Source organism: Anopheles stephensi, chromosome 3 (assembly GCF_013141755.1).
Source record: "Anopheles stephensi strain Indian chromosome 3, UCI_ANSTEP_V1.0, whole genome shotgun sequence".
NCBI lineage: Eukaryota > Metazoa > Arthropoda > Insecta > Diptera > Culicidae > Anopheles > Anopheles stephensi.
In genome coordinates, this window is record NC_050203.1 from 86368878 (window position 1) to 86383634 (window position 14757).

General features: G+C 48.5%; 3 protein-coding genes across 4 annotated transcripts; 2 read left to right on the plus strand and 1 right to left on the minus strand.

The window, feature by feature from the left end:
• Window positions 1–7554: 7554 nt before the first annotated feature.
• On the plus strand, window positions 7555–11090 carry LOC118513924 (trifunctional enzyme subunit alpha, mitochondrial). The gene is made up of 4 exons (XM_036060292.1): window positions 7555–7680; window positions 7770–7911; window positions 8409–10029; window positions 10108–11090. The coding sequence occupies exons 2-4, from the start codon at window positions 7839–7841 to the stop codon at window positions 10727–10729; spliced, it is 2316 nt and encodes a 771-aa protein (XP_035916185.1). The 5' UTR covers window positions 7555–7680; window positions 7770–7838; the 3' UTR covers window positions 10730–11090.
• A 110-nt stretch (window positions 11091–11200) lies between these two features.
• On the plus strand, window positions 11201–12525 carry LOC118513965. Its single transcript, XM_036060386.1, has one exon. It carries the CDS (start codon window positions 11290–11292, stop codon window positions 12238–12240), a length of 951 nt encoding a protein of 316 aa, XP_035916279.1. The 5' UTR covers window positions 11201–11289; the 3' UTR covers window positions 12241–12525.
• On the minus strand, window positions 12356–14606 carry LOC118513950 (isocitrate dehydrogenase [NAD] subunit beta, mitochondrial). Of its 2 annotated transcripts, XM_036060343.1 has the most exons (5): window positions 14354–14606; window positions 14141–14185; window positions 13487–14071; window positions 13211–13420; window positions 12356–13143 (listed from the first exon to the last, which is right to left on the minus strand). In XM_036060343.1, exons 1-5 carry the CDS (start codon window positions 14393–14395, stop codon window positions 12913–12915), a joined length of 1113 nt encoding a protein of 370 aa, XP_035916236.1. In that variant the 5' UTR covers window positions 14396–14606; the 3' UTR covers window positions 12356–12912. The 2 variants fall into 2 exon arrangements, with proteins under 2 accessions (XP_035916236.1, XP_035916235.1); XM_036060342.1 differs by having other exon boundaries at window positions 13211–14071; window positions 14354–14570.
• Between the last annotated feature and the right edge of the window lie 151 nt (window positions 14607–14757).

Genomic DNA, 14757 nt, shown 5'->3' on the forward strand with positions numbered 1-14757 from the left:
GCCCTACTGTCGTCCGGACCTAGACGTACGCCAAGCCCCTTCCAGGATGATGGAGGTCGCCATGGTAACCATGGAGTTTGACACTATCGCAAACGGAATTATTCACGCACTCTTGGATGCAGTGAATAGTCGCGTGAAACGGATAGTTTGGGATGACAAAAACACAGCACCGTGACTTGCCTTTGGGAGCTGGCTTCGTTTTGTGGCTTGCTTCCGTGTTTCGGCTGGCTGTGTGTGTGTGTGTGTCGTCGCCGGCACGGTGAAGATTTTATTGCACAGATAATAATTTGTATTTCGAGAATGTTGCCTTCCGAGGAACGTTTTCGCTTCCGATGGGTTGACTGTTTTGTTTAGAAACGCCGGTGAATTGTGGGTCCTTAAGACGGTAAAACGGTTATGGTGGGTTTTGTGTCCATGGAAACGTCACTTAGGAAACCTTGTCCTGTCAGAAACAATTGGTTGTTTTTATGCAAAAATAAAGTCCTTATGATCACACATCTCTAGATGAGAGTGTTCCGTGTGACGGTACGTTGTCTATGTAATTTCAAAGAGGCACCACCTGGGGTAAACTTGTTTAAGGATTCTCCTCTTTTTTCATCTAGAATAATATCCTGATCTGTGACATGAATTATCCGTAACTGAAAAGTAAATACATTGTTTATGGGAAACGATCTTAGACAAGATTTGAACCCGGTAGGTACCAGGTGTGTTGTAGAGTTCCGCGTTACCGTCTATACTCTTTGGCCGACTACGATCATAGGCTACTAAACGCTTACTAAAACTGTGATTAAAATTACTCTAACATTGTTCACTGTTAAATGTCATACTATAACACAATCAAAGCACCGGAAACAGTTAAATAATAGAACAAGAATCTCTCACAGGAATATGTCTCAACGAACTTTCGCTCTTCACTCCATCCTCTTCTTTGTACGTCCCTTTTTTGTCTATTTGCTTCCAATGACTCGTTTCAAGTGCTTGTATAAAGCTTGTTTAAGGCCAGTTAAGAGGCACACGCCACCAACCAACAGCAAACCAGCTTATCCCTTGCAGCAACCAGACTCGCTAAACGACGGCTGATCCTGACCTGCCCGTGCTCGCATACCCAGGACCACCAGGCTCGTGGCACGATGGGCACGAAAAGTGTTCAATTAGAAATCATTGTGCTGTCACCAGACTTTGATGGATGAGGTTCGATGGGTTCTTCCGTTTTCACCGGGAGAGAGAGAGTGCGAAACAGTGACGCACAAGGATATGGCGTGCGAAAGGTTATCCTTCGAGTGGCTTATTAGCTGCTTTTCTTCCGGTGCCATCCACGCTTTGACGCCTCGTAGTTTGGCCCGTTATGATGGTACGATGTCAATCGTTTCACTTCAAGAGGACAAACAACATCCATGTCAAATGCCAAGAGGCAATCGAACACCGGTTTTGGACCACCGAATCCTTGCAATTGAACAGCTTCGTTGTGGAAAGCCACAACGGTTGAATGAACCAGTAGGACTCCTCTGACGCAGACGTGTCAGGGACAAAACGGTCATTGTTACAATGACACACATTTGCAAGCCCTATGATCATCAACTGTTGTCTGCCTGTTCCTTGGTGGTACGTAGGGAAATACCCGACTTCCCCAAACGTATCGGACGCACGCAAACAAGTCGAAGTCGGTTCTTGCCCGATAAAACAAAACTCCAAAAAAACCGCTCACACACACACTCCACTTATAATGGGACTGTACTTTAACAAGCTCGACAACAGGAGAAAAACAATTGGGAAAAATAATCATCTCTCGCCCGCGGGGCCTCTCCTTCTCGAGAGCCGGTAAGTTGTGGCACAGGAAGGCATACGAGAACGGATCTGCCCCGCCGCGACATAATAACTTCATTTTGTCTTCTGTGTACCGTGGTAATTTGCGTTGATTGTAGCGTCGATCGTTGGGCGAGGTCCACAAGTAAAAGCCACATTTAACAAACCGACAAAACGGACTGGGCCTGCCGTGCCTTGGTCTTGGAGTACTTGGAGTCCTGGTAATGGGCGAGGAACAAGGGAAAGCTTATGTTGCTCGCATTTAAATCGATCCTACCGAAACGGTCGTTTTGCATGTTGGACCCCGAAAATGACCGCTGATCAGTCTCGCTTACGGGTCAGGGATAAAGGGATTTTTGCTTTTATTTTGGGGCATTTTCAGTGAATAGCTTCCGATGTGTAATATTATAGGAAACCCTGTCCTTAACTTTAGAGATCCTCACGATCTTCAAGAGATCCAAAGATTCTCCACATGTTTCTCCATCCAATAAGCACTTGACGCGAAAATTGAGTGTTTGTTTTTGCACCGTTTGCAACGCCGTTCGTCACGGTTCTACCCGCCCGAAGCCCATGCCCATTTGCTCCCCGACTGCTCCTGCTTGAGCATACATCCCGGAGCGACCGATGGAGCGCAAAACGCACAATCACGCGATTGCCTTCAAGGTGCGTCGTGAATGGGTGTCGACGCGCGGCGTCCTGCCTACAACATTCGGGTTTCGGGAGGCTCATTTAGCAGGTTCTCGGATGTCGGCAGTGTGTTGACAGCCCCCGTTCTGCCGCTCCTGGCCTCTCCCTCTTGGTGTTCGATAATTATCAATATCGTTAATGAAAGTGCACCGCCGAATGGTGTGCAATTATGGCCAATTTGTGACGTGTAGTGTGATGGCCGGCCGGAGCAGCTAGCGAAGAGATCGCACTGAACACGAACACGGGGACAGGTAGTTGTATAATCTGTGCTACGGAGGATTTTTTTTTTTGTTCCGTATTTACTTTGGATAATTTAGGGAAATTATGATTGATTGGATTTTTAAACGATGCTCTTGGAAATAGTGCGTTGGGCAAGTGGAGTAGTTGAGAAGCTTCGGGAAAGTGTTTTTTAAATTGAGATATTTCTATCTGATAATAAACAAGAAAATCATAAAATAAGAACTCTTGAGGTCTTTTCAAGAGCTTTAAAAAAAATTAAAAACATGATTAATTTATTTTATCAAACGATCGAACTTTCCGATTCAACCAACCGCGTGATTCTTCTGAGCGTTAAATCGCACTTAACAAGTTTTGTTTGCGCAAGATGGCTCTTTTTTAAGGTGGTTCTCGTTAATTTCACAACGAGGTACTTCTTAACGACAACATTCCAGCACAAATGATCCTTCAATCCTTTACATTGTTTCCATGCAGTGTAAATAACTTGATTATAAGACGATATTTATCTGATTTTTTATTCTAAAAAACGTTCCTCTTAAGCCCTTCAAAGTGTTTATGAAGTCTTGCAAAACGACCAACTCTCGCCAGCATCTTTCCAACGCAAAATGTCTGTTTTTGTTATTCTTTCCTTCTAGATCGAGAATTATCCATGGATTTTTTTGTAACAAATAATTTTATAACTTCATAGCATCACCTCGTATTAAGTTGCCTTGGAAACTAATTCATTCCCCTTTTTCCAGTGTCAGTTCCCGACGCCAGGACAGGAATCCTTCAAGATCTCCTACCGAGACAGTGTTATCTCCCGGTAAATCAATCTCAGCACGATCGGCAAACTATCAAACCAGACTTGTGCCCCTTTTTGCAAGAAAAGGAAGGACATACAGGAACTCACAACAACGCAACTGCCATTACACCCAATGCTTCTTGGAGGTTTTCTTGGAGGGAAAAATCAACATCAGCCAAACAAAGAAGGAGCGAAAAAAAAAACTTGAACACTTCCACGTCACCCCGTTCGCTCCAGTCACAGTTGGTGTGAGAACTGTAAAAAGCGCTTCACGCAATTCTTCGCGTCCGGCGAGTCTTCGCTGATTGCGGATAGAAATCAATCAAGATAAAACGCTATAAAAGTCGCTACCGTGTAATTTCCGTGCGTACATATCACATTTTTACGGTTCTCGAATCTTGGGCGCGGCCCTTTCGGAATCGCAAAACGGGTCCGAAAAAAAGGGAGATCACCTTTACAGTGAGCTTCAGACTATGCACCCTAGCCGTTGAGGAGGACAAATTTGCTTAAAGTCTGTTAACACTCGATAGCGTTGTGTGAGGCAGTAGCGCATGGTGATTATTTTCTTTGTGAGCTAAATATTTTCACAGCTCCTTTTGGCTCGTTCCTCGTACCTCCGATCGGCCACTCACTGTAGCAACCCAACCGGGTCGGAAAACTTAAACGCAGTAAATGAACCCATCATTATCCTTTTCCTTTTCTCTGCCTTTTGATCCTATTCGGTGTGCAAATTTTCGTTCAGGTCTTGTACGTTTCCCTCGTCGGCATGCCTTCGGATGGCCCACTTTTGCAGCGCTACTGTTGCCATCTCCGAGAAGCTAGAAGGGTGATGTCTTCTGTCCCTTCCTTTCACGCCGTATTTCTACACCAGATTTCGGCGAGCAGTGTACTGTTGTTATTCGTCGGCAGATTTGTTACGGACACTTCTCCCCAGGTCTGGTTCCGAAAGGTGTCACCCGGTTCGACACACACGGTGGTGGTTTACTGTGGAAAGGGGTTTTCCATGCGTTGGGAAACATAGCCACTTCATCCCTCTACTGTGGGTCAAATCGCAGCAAAAAGGGTGCGGTTGCATTTGCCGAGGTGTTAATTCAATCAACCCCTGCCGGGCGTTAAATAACCATCGTGTTTGGCAAGCAGCTTCCGGCGACCAACAACCAAAAAAAAAAGGGGTAAGCCACCGGAGCAAAGCGCGATGGAAAGAATGAGCGATCAATGAGCGATTGAAGTGGCGCAAAGCTTGTGATTCGACAGCCCGTTAAATGCATATTTCCTGTACATGATGCGGAATCGAACACGCAACACGCACGACGGTTCCGGTAATCCGGTTAGTGAATAATTTTCCGGACGTAAAGGACCAATCACTTCCTTTCGTTCAACTGGCTGGACCTTGCGCACCGGATCAATGTTGTTCAATTTAATCCAACCGTCACAGTTTGCCGGGTGTTGCAAAAAACGGATGATAAAAATGGGATTTTTTTAAAAATAAATTTGCCACAAACAGCTTAAGCACGATTGTGTTGGGGTCAGAGATCAGACAGGATAAAGGATTAAAGCTGCCCGTGGTGGCGTGAAGTGGAATAAATCGATTGAAATTGGAAAATGCGAAATTTCCCACGCAACAGGGAAATGAAGTTGTTTTGTGTTTAAAACTGGCACGTGGATGAGGAAAATGTCCAGTGACAGGATCGGGAGATTGATGGGAACGATAGGAATTAAATCACGATTAGAGATGGACAGTTTGTAAGTGGGGTGAGGGAAAAAGATTTTTTAATAAATTTTAGAGGCATAAGACGTATTTGTTTGTATCTTTTTTTCTATTCTAATGTATTCAAAATAAAAACGATTGAGTAAATCGCGTATGAAGCTCTGTATATCCTATCAGTGAAGTCCCGGAGCAAATAACTATAACCGATTGTGGTCTCTCCTATATTTTTTGATTTTCTCCACACCACATTACATCCACGCCGATAAGTGGACTACATTCACGATGCATTCCTCCCAATAACCTCACCAATTCAATCTCAACATCCTCACTTACATATGGTCCCGCTCGTCGCACGAGTCGCTTCCGAAAGACAACGGTCCTTAACCACAAGATAATGTAATTATCCTTCCATTTACCGGTGCTTAGGTACAGTCGGGACGTTCTTCCTCACTCTCTTTGCGGTCCAGGACAGCTGAGCCGGTCGGTTGATCGAACCCAACCTTTCGTTTCCCATCCATCGTTCAATCAAAATGTTTCGTACCTCCAGGTCCAAGAATCCTGGAAAGAGGTGTACCAAAGGGGGGAGGGTGTGTTTGTCTGTTCGAGAGAGGAAAAAAGGCACACATACACAAAAGGTACAAATGATAGCAAACAACGGCAGCATCAACGTGGAAAGCGGACACTCCCTAAGTTCACTCCCCTTCAAGCATCATATAATGGGAACATCAAACGCCACTCGTCGTGCTGCCGGAGAGCAGGAAGCTCGGGATGCTCGTGACAAAGCGTTGTAATACCAAACATCAACAACAACATGGGAGGGCAGTTAAAAACGGCAATCGCAAGGGATGGGACCAGATAGTCGCGGCAGTCCCTTTCTTTTGTCTCCCTACGGTGGATCTCCCTTCGTGTACCGGATTGTTTGCGTACCTTCGGTTACACAAGTATCGGATGCCACCGTCCTTACTCCCGGAACCGTTTTCCTCTGCAGGCGCACTTCCTCCAGCCGGGTGTCGGTGTACGGCATTTAACGTGCCACCGATAATCTATTAGATCAATATTAATTCAGATATAATGAAATCGGATGCTTGGATCGTTCGAGCGGAAACGAGTGCGCTGCGCTCGGAAGTACCAATCATTCGCACCCCCGCCTTATCCCACGATGACTCCGGCGTAGACTCGAAACGGTCGCAGCAGTTGATTAGGTGTAGTGTTTCTACACACTGCGAGGCGTGGGTTTTAGTGTTTTATACTCTCAATCACTCGGTTCCGGAAGCGTGCCACGGTGGTGGAAGAGACTGAGAGCCGAACGCAACACCCTACTGTTTCGGATCTGTGAGAAGGACACACAGCAAAAACAAAAAAAAACGGAACTCTTCCCGAGAAGAGTGCGCGGACCGGGAATTTGCTTCTATTTGTACAGCTTGTCGTCAAGCTTCGATTTGAATTTGTTGCGCAAATATTTGTATTTACTTTGCGCTTCTTTCGGTCTGGATCCGTGTGTAATTTAGTTGTACAGTTGTTGTGGGTAGTAGGAATTAGCGGAGCGAACGATGGGAAAAGCAACTGCAACAGACTGGAGTGAGAAAACTTAACCTTTTGATCTAATTATGGATTAATTGCCTTCATCACATGAAGGATAATGAAGATCTTGTGCTGAGAGCCTCGTAGAGAATCTTAAAATTATTTGAACAGCCAAGACTTCAGAACCGTCTTCTTGTCAGCCATTTTTGGTTTCCTTGACTTGATGTACCCTGCACTGAACAGTTAGCCCAGAGGAAGATGATCAGCAGGATATTAGGCCTCAACATAGTACAGCTAATTAGACTCGCCAGACTCCGGTGGGTTGATCATACCACGAAAATGGATGGTACATGACAACCGAGGGGAGGCTCGGTTACATTGCGATGGAGTGATGGCTTTGATGCGTGGCAGATTAGCAGCCGACAGCGTTTGGCCGTGATCGATTTAAAAGACTCTTAAGTATTTCTAGCGATTCCTGAGCGATTCCTAGCAATGAGATTCGATGTCGACGTCGCATTGTTATCAACCGGTTTCACTTCCAGCAGATCCCGCGCCATAGAATAGTGAGTGGACAGTAAACTATTTTCGTATTTATTTCCTATAATTCAGCTATCAATTACTTACGGACTTACGTCAAATGTTCGGAAATTCCTTTTGTCACAATAAAACTTATTTTTTTTCACTTCACTTTTCGTAGCGATTTTCCAACGATAAATATAAATAACCCGAGAACCGCTGTCAAAATTGCAGCATAATTGTGACAGAACTGTTCAACCTCGTTAATCCGGCCACACCGGTTCATCCGTGCCTGTGTATAAGTTCGTGGAACCATCCGACTAATCGGGAGTCTGATTTTATACACGGCGGCCACCGATAGACTGTGCGGACAAGAGCTCTTTTATTTTATTTATGTTCGTTTTGTGCTTAGCTGTTTAGAAGAGTAAGTATCCGGCACAACTTATCCCGCACCTACGGCCGTGACCGGTTATTAATCTGTTCGTTCGGGTGTATCACCACAAAATCTTACAGGCTCCGGAAGAGGGATCGAGAGAAGCTACAAGTAGTAGGGAGAAAGTGTGCATAATAAAAAAATCGAAAATGGCCAGCGTAAGACTGATCGGTGCGGCGCTACAGCAAAATGTGACCTTTGGACGGGCGCTTCGACTGAAGGGTAAGGATTACATAGCTGTCTTGCATTTCGGGACAACACTTTTGTTTCTTTATCGGCGGTGCCACCGGGAAGATTCGTACTAATCGCTGCGGATTGTTACACGTTGGACTTTGACCGGCGACACTTACGGTACGGGTACGACACGAGTCGTTGAAGGGGTGCGTTCGTAAGGGGGGTAGTGCATAAACATGACTCTTCGCTTCCCTGTAGCGCGCACACACACACAGACGGAGACACACATATCACGGGATTACGGATCGCGGCGGTGGTTGTGTTGGTTACGTCTGTCCGGCTTTACATTTTTACAGCTGATAAGTTGCCGCCCGAGAAACATTGAAAATCGTTATGAAATCAGCTCCGTTTCAAAACAATCTAAACTGTGCCAGCGATTTTGCTGATATCCCACTCAGGGAATTGGGAATATTGCAATCGTTGGCAACATCGCGGAAATGCATGAATGTTTAATTTTTCTTCTTCTTTTCCTTTTTTCCTCACAGCACTACAGTCGCAGATGAATGTGCGCTGTCTGGCCACCGCGCCCGCTGTCGGCAAACACATGAAGACACGCATCGTGGACAACGTGATGGTCATCACGCTGGACTCGCCCGGTGTCAAAGTAAACTCCCTGAATGCGGAGATACAGTCTGAGTTTGATGCCGTCCTGCGCGAGGTCGAAACGAACCCGGCCGTGAATTCGGCTGTGCTGATCTCCGGAAAGCCGGGATGCTTCGTGGCCGGTGCCGATATTACCATGCTCGAGCAGTGTAAGACGGTTGAGGCAGCTACGAAGATTTCGCACGAAGGACAAATTCAGTTCGCAAAGCTGGAAAAGTCACGCAAACCTGTTGTGGCCGCCATCAACGGTGTTTGTTTGGGCGGTGGGCTCGAGCTGGCTCTCGCCTGCCACTACCGAGTGGCGCTAAAGGACAAGAAGACGACCATGGGTTTGCCGGAGGTGATGTTGGGCCTGTTGCCTGGTGCCGGAGGCACTCAGCGACTACCGAAACTGACCTCCATCCCAACTGCACTGGATCTTGCCCTTACCGGCAAGTCCGTAAAGGCAGACAAGGCAAAGAAGCTTGGAATTGTAGATCTTTTGGTGAACCCACTCGGGCCCGGCCTTAAGCCAGCCGACCAAAATACACTCGAGTACCTGGAGCAGGTTGCGATTCAGGTCGCCAAGGACCTCGCAACGGAGAAACTGAAGGTGAACCGCCAAAAGACTGGCCTTGTAGCTAAGGTGACCGAATTCGCGTTCGGCATCGAATGGGTAAAGAACAAAGTGTTCGAAAAGGCACGCGAGCAGGTGATGAAGCTTTCCGGTGGCCTGTACCCGGCACCGCTCAAAATCCTGGACGTAATCCGTGTCGGTGTGGATAAGGGCGCGGAAGCTGGCTACGAAGCGGAAAGGAAAGGATTCGGAGAGCTTTCGCAGACCCCACAATCGAAGGGGCTGATTGGGCTGTTCCGGGGACAGACCGAGTGTAAGAAGAATCGCTTCGGCAAGCCATCGAACCCACCGAAAACGATCGGCGTGCTGGGAGCCGGCCTCATGGGCGCCGGTATTGTGCAGGTCAGCATCGATAAGGGTTATCAAGTGATAATGAAGGACACTACGGAGGCGGGATTGGGCCGAGGTGTTGGCCAGATTCAGAACGGTCTGCAGGGTGCGATCAAGCGCAAGCGCATCAGCGCGATCGAACGCGATCAGATCCTTTCGAACTTGACTTCCACGCTGAGCTACGAACCGTTCCGCCAGACTGACATCGTGATTGAGGCCGTGTTTGAAAACATCGACATTAAGCACCGTGTCATTAAGGAGCTGGAGCAGGTGGTGCCGAAACATTGCATCATCGCCACGAACACGTCCGCTATTCCGATTTCCAAGATTGCTGCCGGCAGTTCTCGGCCTGAGAACGTGGTCGGCATGCACTATTTCTCCCCCGTTGACAAGATGCAACTGCTGGAGATCATTACGCACCCGGGTACGTCGAAGGAGACGGCAGCGGCCGCGGTGGAGGTGGGTCTGCGACAGGGCAAGGTGGTCATCACGGTCGGCGATGGTCCGGGCTTCTATACGACGCGCATCCTCTCGACCATGTTGTCTGAGGCAATCCGGTAAGAGCGTCTTATGGGTCTTGTTTTAAATATAAATTGCAAGTGTATTAACCTTTTCCTTTCGTGAATCGTACACAGACTGCTGCAGGAGGGTGTCGACCCGAAGGAGCTGGATAAGATGACCAAATCGTTCGGATTCCCGGTCGGTGCGGCCACCCTTGCCGATGAGGTCGGTATCGATGTGGGAGCACACATTGCCGTCGATCTGGCGAAGGCGTTCGGCGACCGGTTCTCCGGCGGCAATCTGGGCGTCATGGACGATCTGGTAAAGGCCGGCTTTATGGGCCGCAAGTCGGGCAAGGGTGTGTTCGTGTACTCGGGCGGACGCAGCAAGAACCGTGAGGTAAACCAGGACGCACTGGCCATTCTCAAGTCAAAGTACGCCCTGCAGTCGCGTGGTGCTAACAGCGTGGAGGACATGCAGTTGCGTATGGTGTCCCGTTTCGTCAACGAAGCCGTTCTATGTCTGGAGGAGAAAATCCTTGACAGTCCGCTGGAAGGTGATGTGGGTGCCGTGTTCGGGCTCGGCTTCCCACCATTCACCGGTGGACCGTTCCGCTGGGTCGATCAGTACGGTGCGGAGCGGCTCGTGAGCAAGATGCGCTCGTACGCCGACCTGTACGGAGCACCGTTCGTGCCGGCCCAGACGCTGCTCGATATGGCCAAGGATTCGGGCAAGAAGTTTTACCCGAGCAAGTAGACAAGACAATCTAGTAGGCAGTTAAGCGTTATCGTGTTATCATCACCAATCACCAACCATCGTATCGTTCACCTTCCGAATTCGTGTAACTGGACGGACCTTCGTAGCACTTAAGTACGTAGCGAAAGAAAGCGTTATTTGTGGGGTGCCGAAAGCTCTAGCGTTCCAATTTTCTGGATCGTCGCGGTCGTGTTAATTTAAGTTCATCTTCCCCCAGGGCTCGATGCTGATTATGATTATCATCTCCTGTTTAGCGTAAAACAGATACCCTAGAGAAGCTCTTTTTGTTTGTTGTTTTGGTTTGCTTTCTGTTATAGAACTGCATTTTTTATAAAAATAAAAGCTATTATTTACAACGGAAAGCGTTACGATGCGTTACTATCTCACGTTACCATCGTTAGTAGGTGGCCGTTGGTAACGTTAGTGATTTCAAAAAATAGCAAACCAATCACCATCATAGCAACCACTTTATCGGGAACATCCAACCATTCCAGTTTAGTTAGCCCAGTGCCGGAAAAGAAAGCTCGCACCGCTTTCCAAAAAATAGGGACGGTAAAAAAATGGCAATTTCTTGCCTGAAGAGTGCTACTTCCTCCAAGCCAGCAGAAAATTCGTTCCTCTTCACGCCGTGCCACTGTCCGGTGGGGAAGCTACTGCACCAGCAGCAACAGCAGCAGGTTCGGTGTGAAAAGCCTCGCATGCCCACCGTTCACCGGGTTTCGAGACGCACGCAATATCTGGCCAAACCGCGTCTCCCACGATGCAGGTACGAACCACGGGCTGTCGCGCGTGGCCCCAAGCAAACGGAAGTGTGTCGTGCGTACAAGGAACCGTACGCTTCGAAGCGACTACAACAGCTCGCGCTACCGCACGTCCGGAAGCTGGTGGCGGCCCAGCAGGAATATCGCCGTTTTATCGCCCGTCGGCAGCAGGACCAGCTCGAGAAGCGTATCAAGAAGAGCATCTTTACGGTGTACAGCCGGCTGGCGAATGTTCGGCTGCCATCGGTAGATAAAATGAAGGGAATGTCCCCGGAAGAGTGGCAAAAGCATCAGGATTGGTTGGTAAGAAACGCACAGCCCAAGCAGGCGCCCGCTCCGGACGAACCGAAACGCGAGCGGAAGCCGTTGGCCGTGCTGATTAACCGTATCGAGAGCCTTTCGGAGCCACGGTTCGCGCGGAAGAAGTTCACCGGCCCGGGCAAGCCCGGTCCGGCAGCTAAGCCAGCAGCACTGAAAGCGATGGCATCGGACCATGTAGCCAAGCTGGCCGAACCGCTGGAGAGACGTCGACGGGCCAAAGGAGTCGTGCTGGAGGACACACGGTTGCCGGAAAACGTGCTGAAAGCTGTGGCGTCGAGCCGGGTAGCTGAGTTGGCCGTTGCCAAGTCATACCGGAACGTGAACAACGAGTACCGCGATAATCCGTTCACCGTGGAACCGAACGCTCTGAAGGCGAAACCGACCGACCGGATTCTGGAGCTGGCCAAACCGAAAAAGGCGAAAAAATGAGGCTAGTTGTTGATTATTACTATTGGCATGCTTTGAAAACGAAATTGTATGCGTGTTTAAGCAGAAAGGAATAGCAAACGAACTTTGCACAAAATAAGAATTGTTAAACAGGAAGTAGTCGGACGGTTGCTTTTACCAACCAACGGCGCTTCCGGTACTCGGCGCGTTTGGGGTGTTTTAGTTTATTATACTTTATTCGATGACTCGTCATTTTGCTAGAAACGTACAACGGTGGCGGTGACCTTTACGTCTGTTTGCTGTCCTCATTTCCGTTAATACTCTCGGGACGAACCGAGCATTCCGATGGCATTCCCACACTGGCTGACTGATCGACCGATCGAAAAGCGCGTTCTGCTTTTGAGCACACACTGTCTCTGGTAATTTGGTAGGGGTTCGTTCAATAAATAGGGCTAACCGTTGTTTTATAAACACATTTCCACTAAAAAGGTATAAACTCCACCATGGCGACAATTGCATTCATTTCGTAATATAGACCGGGGCGGCGAAAAGGAAATTAGGGACAGAATAAGTTAGAATCGGGTTGAAAAGATACTGAAAGGATGGCTGGATAGCAAGTACTATCGTGTTTCCGCAGGATTTAGAGGAGACGCGGGTGTTTTTAGTAGGTCAATTCGTTCTGGCTCCATTATCGTAGCACCATTCCCGTTGCATTTATCGCAGATTGTGAATAACAGCCTGGGTGAACTCGTTGGTCGTGTTCTGGCCACCGAGATCCTTGGTGCGGACCTTGCCGGCGCGCAGTACGTTCTGCACCGCCTGGAAGATCATTTGGCTGTAGGGCAGCAAGTTGACGTGGCGCAACATCTTGGACGAGCAGAGCAGCATTGCCGTCGGGTTGGCAATGTTCTTACCAACGCCCTCAGCGAACGTGTGTCGTGCACCCTTGGTAATGGACGGAAATACGGTAAGTGATTTCACTTTTTCAAGGACAGCAGCAATGCCTACTTACCGGCTCAAAGACGGCATGCTCGGCGGAATACGAAGCACCGGCAACAACGCCAGCACCACCGACTAGGCCCGATGCGATGTTATCGATGATGTTGCCATACAGATTCGGGGCCACCATCACATCGAACTGGTTCGGGTTGCTGACCAGCTGCATCGTCGTGTTGTCTACGATCATCTTTTCGAACTGAATTCTGGGATACAGTTTTCCGATCTGCAATCGAACAGAGAGATTACGGACCACTATCTCGAAAAATGCCACACCAAACGACCACCTTACCTGCTCGCACTTCCTCATGAACAACCCATCGCCCAGCTTCATGATGTTGGCCTTGTGCACACAGGTGACCTTCTTGCGGTTGTGCTTGGTCGCATAGTCAAACGCAAACTTGGCGATACGGGCCGACTTCTGGGCGGTAATCACCTTCAGGCACTCGATCACACCGGGGACGGCTTCGTGCTCCAGCGCCGAATATTCACCTTCCGTCTGCTCACGAATGACGACCGCATCGATGCCCTTGTGGCGCGTATGCACACCCTCCAGACTCACAACGTGCACGACGTTCGCATACAGATCGAGCTCGTTACGCAGCTTCATGTTGAGCGTTTCCAGCTCACCGGTGCGGCTGAAATCCGGCGTTGCCAGGATACCCTTCAAGCACACCTTGTTCTTGTTGATCGAACGCACGACATCCTCGAGCGGAGCACTCAGCGTTGGGTTGACCTCCGACAGGAAGAACGTCTCGAAATCGACCGGCACATCCGCGGCCTTGAACACTTCCTGCACCGAGTACACCAGCTCGGGACCGACGCCATCGCCGGGAATCAGAGTGCAGGTGATGCGACCTTCGCTTTTACCCTGACGCTGGAAAAAAGGATACACGAACGAATTACAATCACATTACACTCGGACGAGGACCCTTGCATTACTTACCGGGTTTTGTGCTACGGTCGTAGAATGGATGCCACGGCATGATGCCTGCAAAAAACACACACACACACAAAGAAAAAAGCAATCAGAACCGTCCTGTGAAAGGTTTTGCTGTACTCGTCCCGAAACACGGGGGTGTTACATAAACATTGATCAACACACAAATTAAATCGACCCCGAAACGGACGTGCGGTCGCGATTCCATGTGTAGCCTACCTGCGCCAACGTTCTGGCCACATTTCGTGCGATGAACGACATCTTGCTGCCGTGGAACGATAGTTATCCGTGGACGATAGATTTCGGGGAAGGCCTAGAAAGCCACCAACAGAAAAATTCGCTACTCTCGGAGGGAAAACCTACACCACGGTCCTTATTTTCGCGGGGCACAGAACGAACGAACGGAAGGGAGACAAAAGCAAAAAATCTGCGAGAAAATCTGTCTGGCAAGAATTTTGACACCGCGATGAGAAATGTCATTCTGTGCTGTCAGCTGTTTAATGGGGGGAAAATGTTTATTTCACGGAATTTAAACGCTTGAAGGTAACAAAATATGTTGAATTTTTGCGAAAAAAGGCAATGAAGTAAAGGGATTAAAAAGATTTAAAAAACATTATGCGTTT